Source organism: Chlorella variabilis (assembly GCF_000147415.1).
Source record: "Chlorella variabilis unplaced genomic scaffold CHLNCscaffold_2, whole genome shotgun sequence".
Taxonomy (NCBI): domain Eukaryota; kingdom Viridiplantae; phylum Chlorophyta; class Trebouxiophyceae; order Chlorellales; family Chlorellaceae; genus Chlorella; species Chlorella variabilis.
This window is the reverse complement of record NW_005435086.1, coordinates 397,507-421,929: the sequence shown is the minus strand read 5'-3', so window position 1 is coordinate 421,929 and position 24,423 is coordinate 397,507. Positions and strand designations below refer to the sequence as shown.

At 68.2% G+C, this 24,423-nt stretch overlaps 2 protein-coding genes across 2 annotated transcripts; one reads left to right on the top strand and one right to left on the bottom strand.

The window, feature by feature from the left end:
- Positions 1–207: 207 nt before the first annotated feature.
- On the top strand, positions 208–11,924 carry CHLNCDRAFT_137642 (hypothetical protein; the record flags this gene model as incomplete). The annotated part of the gene is made up of 37 exons (XM_005851333.1): positions 208–309; positions 438–501; positions 624–683; positions 918–1,021; positions 1,168–1,326; positions 1,430–2,517; positions 2,708–2,897; positions 3,019–3,084; positions 3,266–3,319; positions 3,481–3,575; positions 3,662–3,748; positions 3,956–4,109; positions 4,324–4,386; positions 4,566–4,643; positions 4,803–4,869; positions 4,998–5,035; positions 5,184–5,243; positions 5,419–5,477; positions 5,686–5,761; positions 5,963–6,079; positions 6,242–6,322; positions 6,495–6,617; positions 6,774–6,844; positions 7,021–7,093; positions 7,298–7,404; positions 7,562–7,643; positions 7,769–7,854; positions 8,026–8,096; positions 8,269–8,390; positions 8,553–8,622; positions 8,880–8,952; positions 9,172–9,283; positions 9,490–9,594; positions 9,846–9,905; positions 10,142–10,250; positions 10,423–10,495; positions 10,691–11,924. 37 exons carry the CDS (start codon positions 208–210, stop codon positions 11,922–11,924), a joined length of 5,433 nt encoding a protein of 1,810 aa, XP_005851395.1.
- A 148-nt stretch (positions 11,925–12,072) lies between these two features.
- CHLNCDRAFT_49810 (hypothetical protein) lies at positions 12,073–20,005 on the bottom strand (the record flags this gene model as incomplete). The annotated part of the gene is made up of 20 exons (XM_005851037.1): positions 12,073–12,919; positions 13,085–13,148; positions 13,311–13,423; positions 13,575–13,676; positions 13,811–13,959; positions 14,139–15,275; positions 15,382–15,447; positions 15,664–15,831; positions 16,062–16,133; positions 16,311–17,081; positions 17,281–17,362; positions 17,567–17,754; positions 18,010–18,042; positions 18,152–18,280; positions 18,402–18,494; positions 18,645–18,767; positions 18,994–19,079; positions 19,205–19,273; positions 19,508–19,835; positions 19,961–20,005. 20 exons carry the CDS (start codon positions 20,003–20,005, stop codon positions 12,073–12,075), a joined length of 4,665 nt encoding a protein of 1,554 aa, XP_005851099.1.
- Positions 20,006–24,423: the final 4,418 nt, after the last annotated feature.

Here is a 24,423-nt window from a genome sequence, read left to right as displayed (position 1 = left end):
CACTTGAACCTGGGTGCCATCCAATCCCTTTCATCAACCCTCATTAGTCCCCAGTGATCCTCCGCGTGTGCTGGAGTCCCCGCTAGTTCTGGGTTGCGACTCAAACTTTGGCCGGGTGCTCTCCCGCAGCGGGACGCCTGGATCGGTCAGGGACACTGCCGATCAACTGGCCAGCACCGTTAAAGCCCACGGCGCTAAATCGGCGGCATGGCGTCGCAGGGCCTTCTTCGCCTGGTTCCAGTTGGCCCTCGCCGCAAGGACCTGTCCGTGATCAACTTCCAGCCGTGTCGTGGAGAGCTGGAGCTTCCTGTGCCATGGGACGCCACAGAGCAGGCTGCGCTGGCAAGTGGCAGCGGCGGGCAACGGTACCCGTTGCATTTGAACGGCGTTTGACTGGCGGCAGCACCCACAGCCTGCCGCCATTCTTGATCCTGCAGGTGGAGACTGCAGGGCCTGGACTGCTGGTCGTCACGTGGATGACAGACGCAGCGACACTGGCAGGTGAGGCACGGAGCCGCCGCCTCGCACTGAACCGTGGTGGCCGCACGTGCCCCGCCCACTTCCTGCACTGCTCCGTACGCCCGACCAGCCCTTCCCCGCTGTACTTCCTTCGCTCCCTGCAGTGCAAAGGAAGGGCATGGCCAGGGAGACCCTTGAGCTGGGGGACAGCCTGGGCGACATCGGTGAGCGGTCAGGCTCGACGTGACATCGGCCCCAGCCAGCTTGTGGTGCCGCTACATGCAGTGCTGTGCTGCTGCGCCTCCCCCACCATGCACCGCTGCACCTCGAGCTTTGGTCCCTGAAGGGACTCATGCCAGCCGGCCACCTGACTTTACTCTCCCAATCGGCGTCCAGCCTGCGCCTCGTCCCGCCCGTCCACGCCGGCGCCGCCGCTCATGCTGCCTGCCCTGGTGCAGGGAGGGGCACCAAGCTGGAGCTCGTCCCGACGGACGCGCAGCACGGCAAGCCGGGGGACTGGGCGTACATTGTCTCCGAGTTCAAGACCCCGCCCCGCATCCAGGTGAGCGAGCAGGGCGGTGCCGTGCCGTGCCCTGGCAGCCGCAGTGCACTTGCAAGCTCGCCAGAATGTGTGCGTGTGGCGTAGGTAGCATGCCATGCGTAACCAGTGAAGCCTGGGCCCTGCCTGCTGCTTCTCTGCTGCTGCAGCCATCGGCGATGGATGCCACCCCCATCGCGCTGACGGGCGCGCGCCTGGCGGTGCTGCCTGCAACAGGCGGCCGCACCGCCGCCGCTGCTGGCGACGGCATGGCGACGCCGGCTGTGCCGAGGGCGCTGCACCCAGCTACGGCGGGCCTGCCTGCGACGGTGAGCAGCCATGGCGCGTCTGGCACAAGGCCGCCCCACACCCCACAAGCTGTCCATCCATCATGCCCGCCCGCCTCCCTGCCCCTCGTGCCCCTGCCTGCAGGCTGGCGCATCCACCAGCCAGGTCAAGCGGGCTGCCGAGGAGGAGGCTGAGCCTGCTACAGCCGCCGCTCCAGCGGTTGCGGCCCCAGAGTCAGCATCAAAGCGGCAGAAGCTGGCAGATGCTGATGGGACGGCATCGGTAGCTGGCGCTGCGGTGAGCGGGGCGGCGCCGCCGCCGCACGATGCAGAGATGCGGGAGGCTGGGGAGGAGCTGGGGCCCCAGCAGGAGGAGCAGCAGCAGGAGTGGCAGCAGCGGCAGCAGCCCCGGGAGTTGATGCTGTATGCTGAGACTCAAGTGCTCGACCCCTATGGCGCTGAGGAAAGCGACGGCAACGACGGCGGCCCGGCACCTGCGCCGACGGCGGCAGAGGCTGGTGCAGCAGCCTCCCCGGCCTCTTCAGACGCAGCGCCAGCAGGCGAAGGAGGCGACACGGCGAGCGAGGAGGACGCGCAGCGGCGGCAGCCGCCCGCCGCGGCGCTCATTCCGCCCACCCAGGTGCACCCAGGGCTGCTGTTTGCCACCAGGTCCTTTGCCACGATGCCGCACATGCAGCTGGGCGGCTCAGGGCAGCTGTCTCGCTCTTTCTTCCTGCAGGCGGTGGGGTTTATGGAGGCGGAAGAGGAGGCAGAAGAGGAGGAGGAGGAGGTGGAGGAGGAAGGGGAGGCTGCGGCAGAGGAGGCTGCGGAGGAGACTCTGCGTGGTCATGAGCAGCAGGAGGAGCAGCAGGGGCAGGAGCAGCCTGCAGCTGCTGGGGCTGGGCAGCCCGGCTGGGAGCAGCCTGCCGAGGCACAGCCGCTGAAGCTTGACACGGCAGCAGCTGCCGGCCCTCTGGCAGTGCCCTCTGCAGTCGCGACTGCTGCAGCCGCGACTGCTGCACCGCCTCCCAAGCCCTCCGGCCGCGCCTCACGCCCCGGCGCCGGCTCTGTGGCTGCCGACGTGGTCGGCGCCACGGTGCGGCAGTGCGGCGAGCTGCTGCAGGATGTGCGGGCCGTGCTCTTCGATCAAGGCGGCGGTACCGGCAGCAGCCTGGCGACAGCTCAGCGTGCCGCTGCCTGGCTGGCGGATGTGGATGCCATGCAGCAGCGCAGGTTTGGTTGGCTGCGGTCTGTTGGCGTATGTGGTTGCGGCGTGTTGGGGGTGTGGTGGCACAGCAAAGGGCCCATGCGAGCCGCCGCCGCCGCCGCCGCCGCCGCCGCCGCCTCCATGATCGCCGCCGCAGCCGCCGCCTCGGTCGCAAACGCGCGCCGTGCGTGCCGCGCTGCTGCCTGCCTGCCGCAGCGAGATGAGGCCCATCGTGATTGGGGTGGTGGGCGACACGGGGGCGGGCAAGAGCTCCATGCTGAACGCCCTGCTGGGCGAGGAGGAGGTGCTGCCGCAGAACGGCATGCGCGCCTGTACCGCGTGCGTGGTGGAGGTATCCTACGCGCCTGGCCACGCCTACTCAGCAGAAATCGAGTTTGTGACGCAGGTGGGTGGGCGGGGGTGGGGCAGAGGTGAAGAGCAGAGGTTATGGATGGTGTGGAGGCTGGAGAGCAATGGGACCCACTTTGGGATGCTGAACCTGGCCTGCGCTGCGCTGCGCTGTGCAGGAGGAGTGGGCCCAGCAAGTGGAGGGGCTGTGGCACGACCTGCTGGGGGAGGATGGGCAGCCGCAGGTTCGGCTTTTGTTGGCTGGGGTTGTCCTTCTGCCTGGGGTTGTCCAATGCACTGGAGTGGAGCAATGACCTGTCATTTCCGCTGAGCGACAGCGACAGCAGATGTTGCCCTGATGCAGCCCCCCCGGTGCTGCCTGCCAGGCCATCTCTGACCCCCGCCTGCGACGCCCCTCCCCTGCAGATCACCCGTGGCGAGCGCAACCCAGATGGCCGATCCATGCATGGAGCCGCGCAGGTGGCCTCCTGGCTGCGCCGCTGCTGCTCCCCGGCCTTTGCCAACCTGCTGTCCTGCACTCGGGCAGCCACCCAGCAGGCTGCTTGATGATGTGGGTGGCGCCGATGCTGCCCATCGGCGCACACCACATCTGAAGAGCCTCGCCTTTTCTGCCTGCGCAGGCCGTGCTGGAATCTGTGCTTGGCAAGCCCCTGGTACGCCGCCACAGCGGGGTGACCCTGGAGCAGCTGCTGAGCGCGCGCAGCTCGGCCACCAGGTGGGGCTGCCATGCTGGCATGGTGCTGCGCTGCGCTGTGCTCTGCTTTGCCGTGTTGCATTGTGAAATGCAACGCGCGCATGCAGGCACCTGGGCGAGACGATTCGGGTGCGGGAGCACAGCGCCAAGGAGTTCCGAAAGATGATTGGAAAGTATGTGGACAGCAACAACAGGTAAAGAGCTGGCTGGAGCTGTGGCGCTGGGTGGTGCTTCTGACTGATGATGTGGCAGCACAGCATGCCCAGCAGGATGTCTTGGGTGGCTGAGTTTCCGTGGTCTGAACTGCAGCTGCCGCGCCTGCAAGCGCATGCGTCTCTCTCCCCAGTCCTCCCTCCTCGCCTGCGCCCGCCCTGCTCCCCCTCGCACCCACCTCCCCGCAGGCGCGGCGACGACGTGTCCACCTGGCCGCTGGTGCGGGTGTGCCGCATCTCCCATAGCTGGCCGGTGCTGGCCACCGGCGCCATGCTGGTGGATCTGCCGGGCGTGAGGGATGCCAACGCGGCGCGCGGCAAGGTGGCGGAGGCATACCTCAGGGTAGGCTGGCTGGGCTGGAAGGCTGGGGACTGGATGTGTGGATGGGTGGGCGTGTGGGGTCTGCATGGCTGGCTGGGAGGCAGGATGGGTGGGTGGGTCGCCAGGGGGCCTGGCTGGATGGGTGGCTGGATGGGTGGTTGGTTGGGCGTGCCACGAGGTCGAGGCCGGCGCTGCTGACCCAGCGAGCGCGGCGCCCGCCGCCCGCCGCCCGCAGAAGTGCAGCGCCATCTGGGTGGCCGCCGACATCACGCGCGCCGTGGACAACAAGACCGCCAAGGTGCGTGCTCGCAGGGGTGTTGGCAGGGAAGGGCGGGGAGGCGGGACGAGGACCGGCTGCCGCTCAGGCAGCCGGGGTGGGCTGCGCCGCAGCTGGGCTGGTGCCCCGGCCCCGGCAGCATCCCTTCCCCTTCCTAAGCAACCCACCCCACCCTGCTGCCCGCCCGCTGCGCGCCACAGGAGATGCTGGGCGACGAGTTCAGGCGGCAGATGATGATGGATGGCCAGTTTGGCTGCATCTCCTTTGTGTGCACCAAGGTGCAGCGGGAGCTTTCAGCTCTCGGGTCTGCGTGCCAGCTTGGTGGGAGGAGGCGTTGGTGCCAGCCGCAGCCGCAGCCGCAGGCGACAGCACCAACACGGGTGCAATTCGCCACTCTGAGGGCCGGCAGCGCTGCTGCTGCTGCCGCCGGCTTGCAGGCTGACAACATCATGCCTCGCGAGGCGATCGAGGGGCTGGGCGTGGACGAGATCTGCGCACGGACAGGTGGGCGGTGATGGCGGCGGCAGCACCGTGGCCGCCGCACTGGTGCCAGCAGCTGTTGAACGGCTGACCCTGCTGGCCAAGCCCTGGCCACTCTAAGCTCTCCATTCTGTACGCCCGTCTGCCTGCAGAGACTCCTGTGGATGATTTCATCAGGCTGGACGATGCGGTAGGGGCAGCCTGCCTGCTGCCGCCTGCCATTGCCTGAGGCTGCACATGCCCACAACTCTCAGCTGGCAGCGCGCATAGCTGTTGCTCAGCAGCGGTCCGGGGTGTCCTTGCCCTGAGTGTTGTTGTTGTGCCTTCAAGCCCTGCAGGTGGAAGCAAAACGGGACCAGGAGAGCGACCTGGAGCACCTCTACATGACCAGCCTGAAGGTGTGCATGCAAGGCTGCTAACTGTGTGCCCGCTCAGCTGCACTGCAGCCGAGCCGTTGCAAGGTGGCGATGGCAGCCGGCGGCCTGCTGACAGGCCAGCCCAGCATGCTGGCGCTGATGCCCATGCCCACGCCCCCACACCCACTGCTTGGCTCCTCTCTGCTTGCCCCCGCAGGCGGTCAAGAGGATTCTGAAGAAGTCGGGAGAGTGCGATGGGCGGCTGCAGGTCATCAGGTAGGCAGAAGCCTTCTGCCTCCCCGCCTCCCCAACCACAGCGCCACTCCTGACCAAATGCGCACACACACGCACATACGCATCACCCATTGCCCATCCCAAGCGGATGCCAATTCGTCTCGTGTCTGCCCTTCAGCTTTTCGGCCGCCAACGCTGCGCCCAGCCCCTGACGCTGCACTGGTGCCGCGTGCCTGCCTGCTGTTTGCAGGGAACTGATAGAAGAGCGGGGTGGCAACTTTGGGCTCGACCAGGCGGCGCCTGGAGAGGAGGAGGGCGGCTCACTGGTGGGTGGACCCTGGCTGCTGTTTCCGGGACCTCCTGTTTGGCGGCATGCTGCAGCTGCCCGGCTGTGTAAGGGCCTGCCTGGGGTGCGACGGGCTGGGCAGCCGCCACCTGCCGTTCATCTGCCCTGCTGCCGGCTTCCTCCGCTGTGCCTCTTGCTTGCCGCGCCCACCCATTTACCCTCCTGCTCCTGCCTCCTGCAGATCGTGGGTGACACCGAGGATGAGGAGGATGCCATGGATGATGATGAGGACAGCGGCTCTGAGTCGGATTCGGAGGAAGAAATGGAGGATGGGGATGAGCAGATCAGCCTCGAAAAGGTGCAGGGCTGGGTTGGGCTTGTATGGGATGGGATGGCAGCGCTGCCGCTCTCTGATCCGCCGCTTGCTGCATATCCTGCCCACCCCTCGGCGCTGCCGTCTGCTGCGCTCGGCTGCACCTGCACCTGCTGGTGACTGTTGGTCGGCACCCCTGGCCTGCAGGCACGCAAGGACGGCCTGAAGCAGGGGCGCACCAAGGGCAGGAAGAAGTACGGGAAGTGGAAAGTGCTGCAGCTGCAGCAGGTGGGTTGCGCAGCAGCGTCTGGCGCACCCATCCCGCACCGCTGCTGCGCCTTCTCTGCCCAACAGCCGAACCTCAGCGCCTGTGCCTGTGCCTGCTGCTCTCCCTCCTCATGCCCCTGTGCCTCACATGCCCACTTTCCTCCCTCCTGCCCCTCTTGGCCGTCACCATCAGGAGCGGCGTTTGGTGCTGGAGAAGCTTGAGAAGGCGCGCGGCGCTCGCAAGGAGGCTGAGGCCGAGAAGCGCCAGCACCGCGGCCGGCTGGACGGCGTGAAGCGCGAGCTGCAGAAGCTGCAGGTGGGGTTACTGGCACGCCTGTCGATGTGGATGGCCGCCCGTGGGCGCCCCGCATGCGGACAGGGCACCGCTTGTGACACCACAAACCTTGGAAGATGCTGCAGTCCTGCCTCCTCACTTGCCTGCCCCGCTTGCTGGCCCTCCCATCAACCACAGGTCCAACTCAACAGCATCTGCGCCAGAGCGCGCAATGGCTATTCCAAGGAGCAGCTCAAACGGGACTTCAGGTGGGGGCTGCTGCTACTGCTGCTGCCTCAGTACTGCAGGACCGGGCTGCTGCAGGCGGTGCCGCATGCTGCTGGCCGCGGGTGCATGCGCGCAGTGCTGCTGTTGGGATGCCAGGGGCTGCGAGTGAAACTCGGTCATGCGATCCCGGGGGCACCTGCCGCTCGCCTTTCCTCAGGGAGGGCGTGGAGGCGGTGGAGGCGGGCTCTGGCGGCGTGCGGGCGCTGGCGGCGGCCGACCTGGACCTCCCCGTCTATTGCATCTCTGCCCGGGATGCCCAGGCAAGCAGGCGCTGCCGCAGCAGGCGGCAGGCAGCAGGAACGCACCTGCAGCCGCCAACTGGCTTGCCAGCCTTGCGCCAGCAGGCAGCAGGTCTGCCACTCTTGCCTGCTTGGCGAGGCGCTCCACTACCCCGCGCACTCACCCACACAGCCGCCTCTCTTACTCGCCTGCAGAAGCTGGAGGGGCGGTGCCGCCGCGACGGCCCCACGGGCGCCTTCAGCCGCCTGGAACATACAGAGGTGCCGGCGCTGAGGGAGCATGTGCACGACATTGCGCGCAGGTGGGCGGGGGCGTGGTGCTGGGGGTGCCTGGCCGTCTCCCCTTGGTGTCTTGGGTGATGGACGCAGAACGCAGCCTGGCTGGCTACCTCCTGCACTAGCACAAATGTCGATAGAGCATGCGGTGTGCTGTGTGTGTGTGCTGCTGCTGTCGTGCAGGGGCCGCATCCACACCGCGCGCAGCCTGGCCGCCAGCCTGAGCTCGTTTGTGGTGTCCACCGCGCTTCTGCTGCGGGACCAGGTGGGCTGACCTGGCGCCGCAGCGCTGGCCTGCCGTCTGCAGCGCTTCCTAGCCGCGCCCTTGGCGATGGTTGCCTCTGCTTGGCTGCGACCGCCGTTCCCGCTTCTGCCTGGATGTTGCTGCAGCGGGAGCTGGAAGGGGAGCTTGGCGGTGCGGTGAAGCAGGCGTTTGAGGAGCAGGCGGGGCAGCTGCAGGCGGAGCTGGAGAAAAGGTACTGCAGGCGCCCGCCTGGCGCCAGCTGGTGCCAGCTGACGCCAGCTGCCTCTGCCACGCAGTGCCTTCGGTTTGGGGAAGGGCACGCCGCCTCCGAGCCTTTGCTGTTTTGCAAGAAACAAGTGGATCATTTTTCTGACCAGCAACCCATGCGTATGTCTCCTTGCAGGCTGAAGGCCTGGGCCGAGCAGCTGGACACTCTGGTGCTGAGCGAGGGGCTCAGCCCGCGCATTGAGTCAGGTGCGCTGGCCGTGCAGCAGCAGCAGCAGCTGCCGCTGCTATTGCCACAGCAGCAGCAGCAGCTGCCGCTGCTCACCACAATGTCTGGGCTTGTTGCATGGCGTCTCCACATGCGGCAGCTGCTGCTAATGTCGACGTCGGCCTGGCATGCCCTCGCCTTGTGACCCTGCAGGCGCGGGGCGCGCCGAGTCCAAGGCTGTGGCGACGGCTGTGAATTGGGGCGCGCCTGTGATGCGCGCCGCGGGCAGCCGGGGCGGCAGGGTCGGGGGCGGGCTCTACTGGGGCACCTACAAGGTGAGGAGAGGGCGCCATCGGGATTGATTCCCCCTGCGAGCAGCGCTCCGCTGGCGGCGGGTGCAGGCAGCGGAGGACGCACACTACCACTACCCGTGCCTACTCGCCTCCCTTCACAGCATAATCCCACCCGCACCGTCGCATCCCCGCTGCTCCCTGCAGGCCACCGTCAAGCGAGGGGGCGACTACACCAGCCCGACCGCGGGCGAAATCAGCTTCAACGGCGACCTGGGTGAGCAGGGGGGGCCCTTTGCGGGGAGGCGCGGCGGTGGCAGGAGAGGGATGGGCTGCCCCAGCACCCAGCCCCGCCAGTGCATGCCCTCTGCGCCCACTCTCTCCATCCCTCCCTCCCAGCCGACCTCGCCGTTCCCCTCTCTCCCCTCTCCCTCGCGCCGCTCATCCCCCCCCTCTCCCTCCCTCCCTCCCTCCTGCCGCTGCCCCCTTTTGCCCCATCTGCCCCCCTTTTGCCCCACCTGCCCATGCCTGCAGCCGCCCCCATACTGGACAGCATCGCCGTGGAGTGGGACAACACCTTTGGCGCCAAGATCGCCACACACCTGCGGTGAGGCGACGGCCCCCGCCTGGCTTCGCCGTCCCGCCTGCCACGTCGTTGCTGCCGGCTGGCAGGACCGCCGCTGTTGGCTGCCGGCACGACCACCCCCTCCCCAGCTGGCTCCTGCACCCCAACCCTGCCCTCCCCTCCTCGCCCCCTCCTCCTCACCCCGCTCCCCGAACCCGCCCCTTTATCCTTTCCGTCCTTTATCCTCCCTCGCCCCCGCAGCGGCTTCCGTTCCCTGGCGCTGGCGGCGCTGGGCGGGGCACTGGAGGCGGTGAGGGCCTCTCTGGCGGCTGCGGGGCTGGACGCCCTCCGCATCGACCGCCTGTGCCACCAGGTGCGCGTGCCAGCCGCTGCGGGGATGCAGCAGCACACCGGGCAATGCCTCCGCCTCGCCGGGCCGCCAGACGCTCGCCTGCCCGCGTGTGGGGGGCTGCTCCGTTCGGCGGCGTGCCGGCCCCCTGCTCACCGCCTCGCCTCGCTGCTGCCGGCGCCGGCGCCCTCGCCCGCCGCCATCCCCGCCGGCGTCGCCGCCGCCTGCAGGTGCTGCAAGAGGAGGGGCGGCGCCTGAGTGAGGCTGTGGATGCAATGCTGGGCCCCGTGGCAGAGAAGCAGCGGGACCTGTCCCGTGACGTCATCAAGCCCACGGTGAAGCTGCCCGGCAGCTGCCCGCCAGCTGCCCGCCAGCTGCCCGCCAGCTGGCGCCGTGCTGGCGCCGCCTGCATGCGCCGCTTGAAGCGGCGCTCCCTGGGGGGTTGGAAGCTGCGCCGGGCTGGGCCGGGCCGCGGCGCGGCCTACGTGGGTGGCCGCTCCCGGCGCTAACACCCCCCTCCCCGCTGGCGGTCCTGCCTCTGCCGCTCACCCGCCGCCGGACTGAGCGATCTCTGCTGCCCCTGCAGGTGAAGGAGCACATGAGCGAGGCGTACCAGCTGTGCACCGCGGAGATGGGGGGCGGCATGGTGGGTGGCAGCTGTCAGCCGCGGGGGCGGTGGTGATGGTGTGGTGTGTGGCTGAGGTGGTGGTGGGGGTGGTGGGCACATGGCAGACGCGTTCGGCTGGCCCCGCCATGCGCACGCACTGAGTGGGAATTTCGGTGGTGAGTTGGTGGTGGGGTTGAGGTGGTGGTTAGGCGGTTGGCACAAGGAGCCACGTTTGCCGGTGATGGGCACAAGCGGAAGCTCTCTCTCCGCCGCAGTTTGACCGCATGCGGCGCCACATGCGGTGCCACGTGGAGCGCGAGCAGGGCCGCATGTTTGTGGACGCGGCGCAGCGCCTGCGGGAGGAGTTGCGGCACGTGGTGGCAGGTGGGCGGGCGGTGCAGGGGCTGCCGCTGGTGGGCTGATGCGGATGTTAAGTGAGCGCCACCTGGGTCGCCCATACCTGCACTGCCGCTGCCAGGGAATCCAGGGCACTGGGCTCCGCCCCTCCAACCCAACCCCCAACACCACACCCTTCCCCTCCCGGCCCTGCGTGCAGCCCTGTATGCGGGCGTGCAGAAGCTGGCCGGGCAGATGCTGGCCCGCCTGGCCTCCCACTTCTCGGTCCTCTGGTGAGCCACCGCAGCTGCCTGGCAGCTGGGCAGCCCTGGGTCGGCGTGTGGTACTGGCCAGTACCAAGCAAGCCTGCCTTGAACCATGCATGCCGTGCTGGGGCTGCCTGTGGGAGTGCACAGCAGTGGGGTTCAGTGCGCCCACCCTCCTGACCCCCTCCCTCCTGCCCCGCCACCCTGCTGCCCGGCCCGCAGGGAGCAGCCCCCCAGCGACGAGCAGCAGCGCGGCGCCGCGGTGGCGGCGCTGGCCGCGATCGCCACCCAGGCGGCGGCGGTGTGCGAGGCCGCCGGCGCGGCGCCCTGCCCCAACCTGCCCACCCTGCTGGCGCCGCCGCCGCCGTCTCCGCAGCAGCACCAGCTGCAGCAGCACCAGCAGCAGGCCGAGCGCCGTCGTGGCCCCAGGCGCTCCCCAGGAGCTCCGCTCAACCCTTGGGACTTCCTTGGGAGGGCTCCTGAGCAGGATGAGGATCAGAATGATGATGAGGATGAGGAGGACGAGGAGGAGGGCGAGGATGGGGATGAGGAGGAGGAGTCTGATGCAGATGCGGATGCCGAGGGGCATGCAGGGGTGCACCCGCCGGCAGACCCTGCGGCCCTCTGGGCGCACGTGCACGCGGTGCAGCACCAGGCTCAGCTGGCCATGCAGCAGCACATCGCGGCCATGTGGGCGGCCCAGCAGCAGCAGGCGCTGGCCGCGGGGGCAGCGGCCGCGGGCGAGGCGGCAGCCCAGCTGCGGGAGCAGCGGGAGGCGGCGGCTGCGGATGTTGCAGCTGCCGCGGCGGCCGGCCAGCAGCTGCAGCAGGAGGAGGCGGCCGGCGAGGGCCCAGCAGAGGATGCCGCGATGGCAGAGGCGGCAGAGGAGGAGGGGCAGGAGGGGGCGGCACCCGAGCAAAGCGAGCCACGGCGGGGCGAAGGCGGCGGCGGCGATGATGCCGCTGGCGCTGCCGCCAGCAGCAGCAGCGGCGGGCCCGGCAGCCGGCAGGACGGCCAGGGCGCTGATGCGGCGGCGGAGGAGGAGGTGGGTGGCGGGGACGCGGGCTCTGAGGATCAGGAGAACGAGGGGCCTGCGGCTGGAGACGGCAGCGGCGAGGGATGGGCAGGTGGTGGCACCGGCGGCGCCGGCGGCGGCCCGGCGAGACGCCCGCTGTCTGAGCTGGCACCCAGCGTGCGCAGCATGCACAGCACCGGCGCCGACCGCCCCTCTGCCTCCTCCGGTAGCCTGCGCCGCCGCATGGAGATGCGGCGCGGGCGCTGGCGCCAGGCAGCCGACGGGCCTGCCGGCGGCGGCGGCGTGGTGGTGGACTTGGTGGGCGGCGGCGCCGCGCCTGTGCGGGTGAAGCGGGAGCCTGGGGCTGCAGCTGGCGGGGAGGGCGCTTCTCAGTTCGACGTGGTGGACCTCACACTGGATTCAGAGCCCCAGGGCGTTTAAATCGATCAAACTGATCGTTAAATAGGTCGGTTAAAGGTAAAGAAAACACTGAAAACCTCAAACATGTAGCGCAATGCAACAGTAGCGCAATGTAACAGGCCGGGCAGCAAGACGCTGCCGTGTAACTAAGGTAGCCTCTTAGGTGGCCTCACAGGTGCAGGAGGTCCCTGAGTTGTGTGCTGAGGCTGGGCTGGGTCGACACGCCGCCGCCGCCGCCGGCCGCTGCAGCGCCCGCGCCCGCGGCGTCGCCGCCCGGGTGCAGCTGCTGCAGCCGCCGATGCTGGTGCTGGTGCAGCATGCGCTGGCGCTGCAGCGCGGGCCGCTCGCCGTCGGTGCCGGGCGAGTCGATCAGATCGCCTTTGGCCAGCAGCCGGTTGCGCTTGCGGGCCTGAATGGCATCTGCCACCGCCGCCGCCGCTGCAGCCGCCGCCGAGCCCGCCGCTGCCTTGGCGCCGCCGGCCGGCCTGCGGCCCCGCGGAGCCTGCGACCCCGCCCGCTCCTTGGCTGCGCCGCCCCTCGCATCGGCGCCCCGGGGCGGCCGCTGCCGCGAGGCCGGCTGCCGCCGGCGAGGCGGCGTCTCCGTCGCCTCCTCACCGCTGCTGCTGCTGCTGCTGCTGCTGCTGGCGGCGCTGCTGCTCTCCTCCTCATCCTCGCTGCTGCCGCCAGTGAGATCGACAATGAAATGGCAATCCCGGAACTCCTCTGGAGTCTGCTCCCGCTGCGCCGCATGCCGCGGCCGGCCGCCGCGCCCCCGGCCGCCCGCAGGCTCCGCCGCCGGGCCCCGGCTGGCAGCCCGGCTGCCGCGCCCGCCCCGGCTGCCGCCGCCGTCCCGGCCCGTGCCGCGGCGGCGTGCCGGGGCCGGCGGGCTGCCTGGGGGGGCATCCTCAGCATACAGCAGCTGCAGGCGTGGCTCTGGGCGGCACAGCAGGCAGGTGAAGGGGGCGTCGTCTCGCATCAGAGCCGCCACATCATCGCCCGAGAAGCGCCACAGGCAGCTGCGGGAGGGCGCGGAGGGAGGAGGGCAGGTGGGAGGGAGCGCGGGGAGTGCCTGTCAGCCGAAGGCTGCCAGGGGCCAAGCAGAACGAAGAAGCATATGAAGGGGAATCCGGCGCCGACCACCCAGCAGCGGCAGCAGCAGCGGCGCCCCCCTCCGGCCTCACCCGGTGCAGAAGCCGCACTGCTGGCAGTCTGCGCACATCACAAGATGCTCGGTGCAGCCCACGCCTGCGGCGTGCGTTGCCAGGCACAACGCATGGCCAATGTTTAAGCCAATGCTTAGCAACACTGGAACCGATGCCCAGTGACACAATGCCGCCCAATGCCACACACCGCCGCCCTGCTGCCCATGCCCGCCAATTCCGATCAACGCCCGCCCGCCCAGCCCACCTGCGCCGCCACACATGAGGCAGTACTGGTATCCAGGATCTGCAGGGTCCTGCGACCTCCACACCTCGCCCCTGCGTCCCGCCAGCAGCAGCACAGCGCGGCCCCAGTGAGGTCTGGCAGGGCAGGGGCACGCACGCGGCAGGGGAAGTCCACCGGGCACCGGTCGCCGGGTGGCGCCAGCCCTGCGTGGTAGCCGCAGCCAGCCAGCGACGCCTTATCACGAAAGGAGTGCTGCGGCGCCCAGCCAGGGAGGGCCCAGCTCACGTGCGCCACGAGTCAGGCTCCAGTGTCGCGTGGCAGTCGCCGCACAGCCGCAGCGCTGCAAAGGCCGCCTCCGGGTGACGCAGGGCGGGGTCGGGCGCCTCGCTGCGGCGGCGGCAGCCAAGGCAGGAGGGTCAGGCATGCAGCGGTGGGGAGGGAGCAGCAGAGGCGCCAGCTCTGGAGTCGACAGCAGGGCAGGAGGGGAGGCGGGAAATGGAGGGAGGCGAGCGGGTACTCACAGGCAGCAGAAGTGGCAGCGGCCGGCCCGCAGCATGCGCCGCTGCTGCCACCGCTCCAGCGTGACGCCCGTCGCCCGGAACTGGCCGCCGGCGGGCGACAGCGCCTTGAGCAGCACGCCGCGCTGCCAGGGCTCGCCAGCCGGCATCGCCTGCGGCAGCAGGGGCCGGGAAGCAAGGAAACTCAAACTGCGCAATGATCTATTGATAAAACAATCAAACAAAAACAGGCCACTAAACACATCCCCCGCTTGCTTGCTGTCGGCCTGGCGGGTGCCGCACACTCGAATGGGCAATGCTGAACGCAGAAGCTTGAAGCTGAACCACTCACCTTGAGGAGACCGGGCAGTGGGTCCACAAGGGCCTCGCTGTCTGGCAGGGAGAAGGTGCCGGTGTGGGGGTCCAGATCAAGCTCCTGGTAGCCGCGGGAGGCGGCTCCGCCCCTGCCCCTGCGGCCCAACGCCGCCGCAGGCACCAAGACCTTCATGTTCAGCCACTCTGGCACCTGCGCTGGCTGCTGCTGTGCGGCCGCCGCCGCCGGGGGCTGCCCAGGCTGCTGCTTCTGCGGCGGCTGCTCGGCCGGCTGAGCAGCCTGCTCCTGCACCTCGCTCCCCGCCTCTGCCATGTCTACATCCGCCTGCGCTACAGCTGCAGCAACGCCCTCCTGCTGCCCGCCTTCCGCCACGGCAGCAGCCCCTGCAGCTGCTGGCTCCGGTGCTGGGCCCTCCAGGCCTGCGCTGCTGTGAGTGCTGTCTGCCACGATGCATGACAGCTCTGGGCTTTCCAGAGGAGTCTCCACATCGCTGCTTGCCGAGACTGGCTGCTCGCCATCTTGCAGCATGCAGCCCCCGCTCGCAGGCTCCGGCTCCTGCTGCGCCTCCCGCTGCTGAGCCGCCTGCTCCTGCGGCCGACCAGCTGCCTGCGGCTGCAGCAGGCGCAGCTTGCTGGGGAGCGCCTGCGGCTGTTCTTGTGCAGTAGGCGCTGGTGGCGTGGCGGCCAGCCCGACGGCCTTGATCAGCGGGCCCCCATCCTGCTCTGCTGCCGCACCGCCAGCCAGCAGCGCCGCGGCCGCCTTGCTCTGCTTGCTGGCCAGCACAGCCGCGGCGGCCGCCGCCGTCGCCGACTCTGTCTGCTGCACGGCCGCCACAGTGATGCGCCGGCCTGCAGCTGCCCCCGCGCCTTCCTCCGAGCCCGCCTGCTGCTGCTTCCTCTCCTGCTGCTGCTGCTGCTGCTGGCCCAGACGGGAGGGCGAGGGCGAGCCAAACAGCTGCTGCTGCGGGTGGCCGCTGCCGCCGCCAGAGAAGCGCGGAGAGGTGCTGGGGGAGCCTGTGAGGGAGGAGCGGCGGGAGTCGGGCCCGCCGCCGCCGCCGCCGCCAGCCGGCGAGCGCCCGCCGCCGCTGATCAGTCGCCCCAGGGACCCCCAGCGCCCGGGCGTGCCCTGCTGCGCCTCTGCCTGCTGCTGCAGCGCCTGCACGCACGCGGCGGGAGCTGGCAGCGAGCTGAGCGCCGTGCCCACACACACACACACAAGCATGCCGCCAAGGCAGGCCAGGATGGCACCCACACGCGCCCACCTTCTCCGCCGCCGCCAGCCGCGCCTGCAGGTGCTCCACCTGAGCCTCGTACTGGGCCAGCCCTCCCTGCAAGCAGCCAGCAGCCAGCCAGGTTCACACGGCACACGCTGGCCAGCCCGCCTACCTCGCCGCGCTCTGCCCTGGCGCTCAAAACGCACACACACACGCGCACACACACATGGGACACACCAGCGACCCACCCCTTCCCAAACACAACCACCACACACATGCACACATAATGCGCATAACACACACTATTTGAAATGAATATTTGACACCCACCTCTGCCGCCGCCGTGCGCTTCATGTACGCCACCTTCTCCTGGTACAGCTGGCCAAACTCCTGGTCGTACTGCTGCACCGCCGCCGCCAGGTCCTCCCCCGCATCCTCCGCCCGCGTCACCGCCCCGCCCAGGCAGGCGTTGTAGGCGAGCACGGAGTAGAGGGCGGCCTGCAGGTGGCACACACAGATGGGGTGGGCACACACCGGTTTGGCTGGGTAACTGGGTTGGATAACTAAACGGCGCAAGGAGGACAAGGTGGGCGTGGGGCTGGGTGCGGTGGGGTGTCGACACATAGGCGCGGCCTCTAAGATTGGCATGGCATGCGTGTTTGCTGGAAGCAGGGGGTAAAAAGCTTCTGACCACCACCACCACCTGACCTGCCCCACGCCCCTCCCACCTCTGCAAACGCCAGCGCCTGGGCGCGGTCGTCGCCGCCGCGCGCCCCGCCCAGCACCCGCTCAACCTTGTCCTGCAGGGAGGGCAGCGGGCACAGCGTGCACAGCGCCCCGGCACGCCTTGTCAGCATGCAAACCCTGTGAGCGCAGGCGCCTGCCAGGAAAAGTGGGCCACCGCTGCTTGCCCGTTGTCCTGCCACCGCTGTCTGCGAGCAAGCCTGCCCCGCGACCACCACACCCCTTCACCTCACCCTGAGGGCAGCAAGCTCCTCAGGCTGCATGTGCGACTCTCGCTCAGCGCAGATGTCCTCCACGCCAGGCAGCAAGGCCAGCAGCGGCAGGCGCTGCCCCGGCGGCGTCGCCGCCTGCGCCGCCGCCGCATCCGCCACCCACTCCGCCACCTCCCGGCTCGCCGCCAGCAGCGGCGAGGCGGCCAGCAGGGCGGCTGAGGGGCGACCGGCGGCGAGGCCGCTGGCAGGCGTGGCATGCACGCCGCCCGCCGCAGCCACGGCGGTTGATGGCGGCAGCGAGGCCGCTGGCGACGAGCCTGGGGCGGCAGCCACGGCGCTGGGGCTGGCGGCCATAGCTTCTGGCAGCTCTCCGGCATCGCCGCCCTCGCCTGCCGCCTCGGCACCTGGCGCTTCTGCCGCCTGGGCAGCCCTGGCGGCGGCGACCTCTGCGGCAGCTGCGGCTCCCGCTTTCTCCTGCTGACGCAGCAGCGCCTCATACGCGTCTGCACGGTCCCGCTGCACAACCAGCTCCTTCTGTGCAGCTGCCAGCTTGGCCTCCAAAAGGGCAACCCGCTCGTCTGCCTCAGCAGCAGCAGCAGCAGCAGCCGCGGCAGCGGCAGCGGAGGCGGCGGCCTGGTGTGGGCTGTCCTGGCCGCCCGCCGCCTCCTCATGCTGTGAGGGAGGCGAGAGCGGGGCGGGGCCGGGCTCGACAGGTGCCGCGAAGCCCTGGTGCATCTGCTGCTGGCTGAGCTGCAGCTGCATGCCGCGCAGCTGGCGCTTGAGGTCCTCCACCTGCCAGCGCCGGGGAGCATCAGGAAAAGGAAACGATTTCTATCACGGCAAGCACAGGGCGGCCTGCTGCGCTTGCGGAGCGCGGCAGCGAGGCTGCGGCAAGCAGCAGATGGTGCACGCCACAGCGCAGCACACGCATGCCAGGGGCCGCCTCTGCCCGCAATAATGACCGGAGCAGCGCATGCACGGCAGCGCTCACCTGCGCTGCCAGCTCCTGCTGCCGCAGCATCTGCACGTCAGCGCACACCACGTTCTTCACCATACCCGCCGACCGCAGAAACCTGCGGGCAGGAGGGCCGGGCGGGTGAGCAAGAAAGAGCGAGAGGCGAGTGAAAGAGGCAGGTGCAGGAGAAGGGGAACGGGCATGCGGCCAACACACCAGCAGAGGGAAAGCCGCAGCAAGCTGCCTTCCAACAAAAGAGGGGAAGCAAACCCCACCCGCGCCGCCATCGCGCCACAGGCAGGCAGGCAGACAGCCCACTCACTCCAGCGTGGCGCTGGTGTTGCCCAGGTGCAGCGCCAGCGGCGCGATGCACCCCAGGATGAGCGTGTTGCAGCTGCTGGACACCTCGCTGCTGCCGCCGCCCAGCGCGGGCTTCAGCAGCCAGGTCAGCTTGCTGCTGCGGTAGTTGTGGGTCTCCCCGCGCTCAGCCAGCTCCTTGATGATCGTGCCCTGCAGCAGGCGGGCAGGCAGGGAAGGCAGGCAGGGCAGGTAGGCAGGGCAGGGCAGGACCGTAGGCAGGGCAGGAGGCAGGGACCATTCCTTTCGAGAAGCATGGGCGGGGTGGATGGTGGGGGTCTAATGTAGTATTTTACTGAGGCATGGCAGCAGGGAAACACGCTGGCTGGGGTGTGGCAGGCAGCGAGAGGTTGGGCGGGCGGCTGGGGCAGGATGGGGCAGCAAGGGCAGGTCAAGGCAGCGCCTCACCAGGAACAGCAGTCCCACGTTGATGCCAGAGCCCTGCAGCGCAGGCCGGGCGGAGGCGGCAGTGGCCAGGGCTGCATCGCATGCCCAGCCCTGTTCAGGGGGCTGCCATGCCTCCCTTGTTTTCAAAGCATCGCCCCCTCACCTGCTTCTGGCTGGCGCTGCCAGCCTGCGCCAGCGCGGCCCGCTCCGAGCCGGCCAGGTCCACGAGCATGAGGCGGGCCTTGATGCGCTGCACGGCGCCGCCCTCCTCCTGCCGCCGCTTGAACTGAACCTGCGCTCGGCAAGGGGCGGCCGGTCCTAAGGAGGCAGCCATCACTGATGCCTGTGGTGCTGGCCTTAGCAGCTGCCAGGCCACGGGCACATGTTTTCTTGCTTTCTGCAAGACAGCACACCTGGATGACAAAGATGGCGTGGGAGCGGCTGCTGCGCGCGTTGCCGTCGGTGCGGTCGGTGTTGCGCAGGTACGCAGCATACAGCAGCTTGCGCTGCAGGTGGGGGTGCGCGGGCAGGCAGGCAGGCAGCAGCGGGTGAGGGAGCTGGCTCGCCACGTTTGCGGCGCTGCCGGGAAGCCGGGCGGGCACCCGGTACCGTCATCCCTGCACCTGCCTCACCCGGCAAACACCTCTGGGGCCCACCTGGAGGTCTGTGGCGGAGGTGGAGCGCTCCCACTTGGCGTCTTTCTCGAAGCTTTCCACCCGCTTGCGCTCAAGCGTCTGCAGGTCGAACAGCCGCTCCGAGCCCTGGCCCTCGCGGTAGATCTGCAGGGGCTCGAGGGTGGGGGAAGCGCACGCAGGGTGGGCGAGCGGGCAATGCAAGGGAGGGCATAGGCAGGCCAGCTGGCGGGCCACACATGCGCGCCGCGCAGCACCACCGGTACACACGTGCCCCCGCCATGGTCCGGGACCCAGGCAGACAGCAGACGCACAGCCGCCCAGGCAAGCAGGCGAGGAGGTGCCAGGGAGGAGAGGCAAAAGTACGCCGCACCTCGACGGCGGCAAACGACACCTCCAGCTCCTTCACGCCGCTCTCCCGGGCCAGGGCAAACACGCCCTGGGCGCAGAAGGAGCTCACTGCGCGCCGGGCGGGAGGAGAGGGGGCAAGAGTGCGGCGGGGTGGGCGCGGCACGGCTGGCACGGGGCGGCACTCTCCTGTTTGTGCCCGATCGTCAGGCAGCAGCAGCAGCAGCGGCACACACCAGAGTGCTCATCTGGGCCCTCCCCCTCCTCATACTTCTGCGTTCCCAGCGTGAAAGATTTGCCACTGCCTGCAATGGTGGGGTGATGATTAAATAATTTGTGATTACAGGCAGACCGGCCATGCACAGGGTGCAGCGTCTGAGGGCGCATCATCTGTGCAGGGCAGGAGGTGCCTGGAAAGGCACCGCAAGCCGGGTGACCGGCACAGCGCGGCGCGCCTCAGCAAGCAGGGCTGCCCATCCCAGGCAGCAGAGGCAGCAATGCCTCCTCGGCCCCGGCCCTTCGGCCACCCACGCCCCCACCTGTCTGGCCGTATGCAATGACCGCTGCGCTCTCGCCAGCCAGCACCCGCGCCAGCAGCGGCGCCACCTCCCTCCGGCACAGGTCGGCTGCCGGCGCGCCGCGGTGCCCATACAGCGGCATGCGCAGCACCGCATCCTTGCCCACGGCAATGTCGCGGATGGGGTCGGCGTCTGGCGGCGCACCCAGCGGCACCTCGCCGCCGGCAGCAGGGTCGGTAATGTCGAGCTCTTCCAGGCCAAACCCGCCGCCCGCCGCCGCGCTGCCGACGGCGCTCAAGCGCCGGCTGTCATGCGCCACAGGCGGCCGGCAGACCACCACGGCGCGCACCTGGGGGCAGCACCAGCAGGGTGAGCAGCGGCAGCAGAGCTGACGGTGGAGCGCGGAGCAGTGGGCGGCAGCAGGGCAAGCGGCGGTGCAAGGGCGGTGGCAGCGGGAGCTGCAGCGAGGCCCACCTGCCGCACCGCCGGTTGGGGCGCTTTGTTCAGTGCCTCCTTCATTGCTGCTAGCGCCTATCAGAATGGCACGGCATAGCCTATCGAGACCTCCGCCCTGCGATAGCTGTCAAGCCTGCGCCCCGCTCAACGACGGCGTAATGATGCTCTCTGGATGCTGCCTGCCACTAAAACTCGGGCCCGGCCCCGCAAGCGGGCCCAGCGGCCAACTGCAAGTAGGGGCAGGCGGGGTGGGCAGCGGAGACCCTCTGGAGGGGAGAGAACAACATCAGATGCGTAACAAAGGAGGTGCCAATGCGAAGCCGGGGATGGAGCGCTATCAGCGGGTGCCTAGTTGGCGGCGGCAGTGCGCGGCAGTGCTGTGCATGGCGTGCGGGAGTGGACCTACTCTCCAGCCTGGCTGCAGGCGTGCTGTTCTTGATTGCATCAAAACAAAACGGGATATTGGAATGTACACACGGGAGGCACGGTGCTTCAGGTGCATTCCAATCGTACCGTCCTGTGTCCGCCCTGTGAGGACCTGCCGCCGCGGGAATGGCATTGGTTTTATGTTTGCATGCACATGACGGTGGCACAAGCAGGATTGCTGCGGCATCGACCAAGCAAGGCGCTCAAGGTGGCTGTATGCTTTGCCGTCAGGAGTAGCCCAGCGCTGGGATGAGCATCACTGCATGACCTGGGCTCGCGGGTAAGCGATGATGATGAAGGCCCTCATGTGTTGACACACCTGCAAAGAGCAAGCATTCGGTCAGTACTCTCCAACACAGGGTGCCAGCAGCCAGCCGGCCCCCAGCAGTGAGGTCGCCCGATTGTCCCCCATCCGTCTCCCAACAGCCTGCACCGTTGACCAAGTCGCCTGCCGCCCTCCGCCCCCTGCCCAACGCTCCCAGCTGCAGCGCAGTTCATGCCAGGGGGAGCGTGCCAGTGCGAGTTTGCAGCCTGGCAGCGATCTAGTAGCAGATGCAAAAGCGAGCGGCCAACGAAGCACGTACCGCCGCCACCGCGCCCAAGGCCTCATGCGGGAGACAGCCGGCTGTTTGCTGCCACACCAATTCAGTGTTTATCGATATCTTTTGATACCTGCTTGTGTGGCTGGCAGATGGCGGGCTGTGCAGGCTCCTGTGTGGCCCGCGCAATGAGGCCGCCTCGCGGGGAGCTGCCCGTCATGCTGTTTACGCTTGCAGCGATAGCCCTCCTAATGAGCGCCACCATACACCGCGTTCTGGCTGTTCAGGGAGCCGCAGCTGTTGCACGCGGACTCCATCACCTGCATCAGCCTCACGCCAACTCCAGTCGCCTGCTAGAAGCCCTGGTGAGCCATTCGTCCCCATAGCAGACCTGCACGTGCCGCTCAGTGACTCCAGCTGGTGTCTTGTGGCGTGTCTCGGCGCAGCGGGTGCTGCCGGTTTGTGCCGCCCGCCCACGCAGTTGCCTGGTTTGCCTGTGCAGGGGCCCCACTGCGGCAACCATGTCAATGCCTCCATCATGCCTGGAGGCACCCTCCAGCTGGGGGTTCAGCTTGATCCGAGTGCGCAGCAGCCGTCTGTGGCATCAGCCAGGGGTGCGGCAGCAGGCACCACCGCTGCCGTTGCCTCCACGCAGCATGGCAGTTGAGGGTGGCAGATGCCTGCTGTCTCAATGTGGCATCACTGCTCCCTTTCCACCTTCTATACGCCACCATCACCTCTATCTGCCTGGATGCCTTCATCCGCTCCGCTGCTGCCCCGCTATCTTTACCCACCCACCTTCAGCACACATCCTCTCCATCCTGCCCTGCCATCTGTCTCCCAAGAGTCGGCCACAAACTGCTCCCAATCCCTACTGATGTGCTCGCCAAATTGATATGCCCGTTTGCTGGGGCTCACTCCCAGCCTGCGCTTGCCTACTATTATTGGGGCGCTTGTTGCTCAAGCCTGCCACCCTTGTCATATGTACAATGGCTTTGCACGCCATTGCCATGTCCCAAACTTCTCTGCTTTGATTCCCCCAACCCACGATCCCCAGCGCTCAACCTCCTCCCGCGCACTTTCATGTCCCTTCAATCTGCGTTCTGTCTCCCCTGCAATCTTCCTTTCGTTCTCATGCGACAGGTTACCTGCACAAAATCACCCTATTTAGTTTGCCCTTGATATTGCTATGCCGTTTGCCGTCGATTTCATCCCACTGTGTGTTAATGCAAGCCTTGCTGCCGTCGTCTAGAGTGGAGGCTCCGTGTACATCCATGCAGCAAGGGATGGATGTTGCAGCCTGGACGATGCAGTGCTTGCAGCGGCCTGCACGCCAATTCACATGTGCGCCACGATGGCGCCTGCGCTCCGCCCAGCTGGCGGCCGCCTGCTTGGCACACCGGGTGAAAGCGCTGGATCACGAATTCCCCGGTCCACATCACATTGAGCATGACTGAGAGTGCACAGGGTTGCGATGGTCCCGACCAGGTGACAATCACCGAAACCCGGGCACTGCCCGCTGCCCGCTGAAATCAAGGGACAAACGGGACGTAACAGCAGCTCGGCAACGCAGCGCAATCCCTCCAAGCCACATCGGCCAACACTCCGTGCTGCCAAGTGCCCCGCCGCCAGTGGGCCGGCAGCATGGCCGCCACACCTGTCCACACTGCCTGACCCACCCCACCCGCGCGCAGGAGGCACAGTCGGCATGGCCCCTGGGTGCTTCTTCTGCGCTGCAGCCGCTGCTTTCTCCCTTGGACGATGGCTCCGACGCCGGTAGCCTGAGTGGGCGAAGGTGGCAGGAGCGTGGCGACGCATCCTACTCCCAGCAATACCTGCACATGGTGAGCAGGCGGGTGGCACACACATCGACCACCCCCGACCCTTTCCTGGCCCTATGTGGCTGCAGCCTGCTCCAGCTTTTGTCAGCTGCGCGCTGTGGCCTCTTCTTTGACCGCATGTATGTGTGTGCAGGCGTCGTGGCTGGCGGTGCTGCTTGCTGGCTACGCCGTGCAGCGTGTAGCCTGCCAGGTGGGGCTGCCGAACGACGGCCTCCGCCAGATCGACTTTCTAGAGGCGTTCTCAGATATCACTAGCCTGGGGATGTATGGCGCGGTGCTGGGCTGGTTTGTGGGGGTCACCAGTCCGAGCCGCTTCAAATGGCTGTTCAGCAGGTGAGGACCAGCGCGGAACAACGACCGCAGCTGCCCAGCTGCTGCCTAGCTGCACCGTTGCCGCCATTGCTTCTCCCAAGCGTACGGGCAGTTTTCTGGCAGCATACATATGCTGCTACGCTGTCTCAGACCTGCCCGTGGCATGCAGGCGCCGCTGGTATGTTTGGTCCACCCTTCTGGGCACGCCACCAGTGTTCAGCGCAATCAGGCGAGCCCTGCCTACCTGCCTGCTCGCCCCGGGTGCCAGGCCAGCTTGGCAGCAGCCCCCTCTGTCCCACATCACAACAACCATGCTCGTTTGCGCAATGTGCCTTGCATCATCTGACCATGCTTGTACTGCTCCCGTGATTCTCACTACGTGTCCCAACAATGCAAGCGCTGCTCATGGTCCCGGCAGCAACATCAAGCCCCTGAAGCACGACCTGGCGCACCTGGACAATTGGGGACTGCTTTTCACGGTCATCTGGTTGCTGGGTGAGCTGCTGGTGGGGCTGTGCTGCTGGCTGAGGATGACAGTCTCCTTCATGCCCCTGCCAGACACAGGGAGGCAGAACAGCGCCAAGGGGGCCGCTACGCTGATCTGCTGCTGGTGCTGCTGCGCGGCGGCGGGATGCGCGAGCTGCAGGCATGGCGGCGATCCTGGCGGTGATCGTGTGGCACATGACGGCCGTGGTGCGCACGCGGCGGTGGCAGGATGCTGCTACCTACATCGCCAGCCGCGTGCTGCTGCTGGACTTTCTGGGGGGCAGCGCACTGGTGCTGAGGTGGCAGGGCGTGGACTGCCACCTGCACCACCTGTACCTGGGTGCGCTGCCCACATGCATAGCATACCAATGCATGCCCTGGCAGGCTGCCTCTGCCTGTGTGCATCTGCCGAAGACGCCGCTGTGCTGCTGAGGCCGTCCATGCAACAAGCGCCAGGCCCCTGGCCAAGCCAGCCAGCGGTCCCTCGCCACCGCCTGTGCTGCGTGCAGGCTGGTCGCTTGCGCTGTGGGCGGAGCTGGACCACCCTCTGTCCGGCATCACGCTGGCAATCGGCTCAGGCATCTTCCTGCAGGCAGGTGGTGTGCTGTGCCATCCCGCTGCTGGGTGGTGCTGGGCGGCGCTTCCTAGCTCTCCCTTGTCTTCCTGGCTTCTGTAGCAACGCCCGTGCTGCCTGCTTGCCCACCGGACGGTGTGTGCAGGGCGTGGGAGCTTACTCCCTGGCGCAGGTGTTCCAGGTGTGGGCCCAGCAGCAGGCCGCCTCCTCCCTGGAGACGTGTTGCACCGCCTTGCACAGCCGCCTGCTACCACCCACCATCGCACAGCCTTTGTGGACACCCTGCCCCCCCCCCCCCCCCAA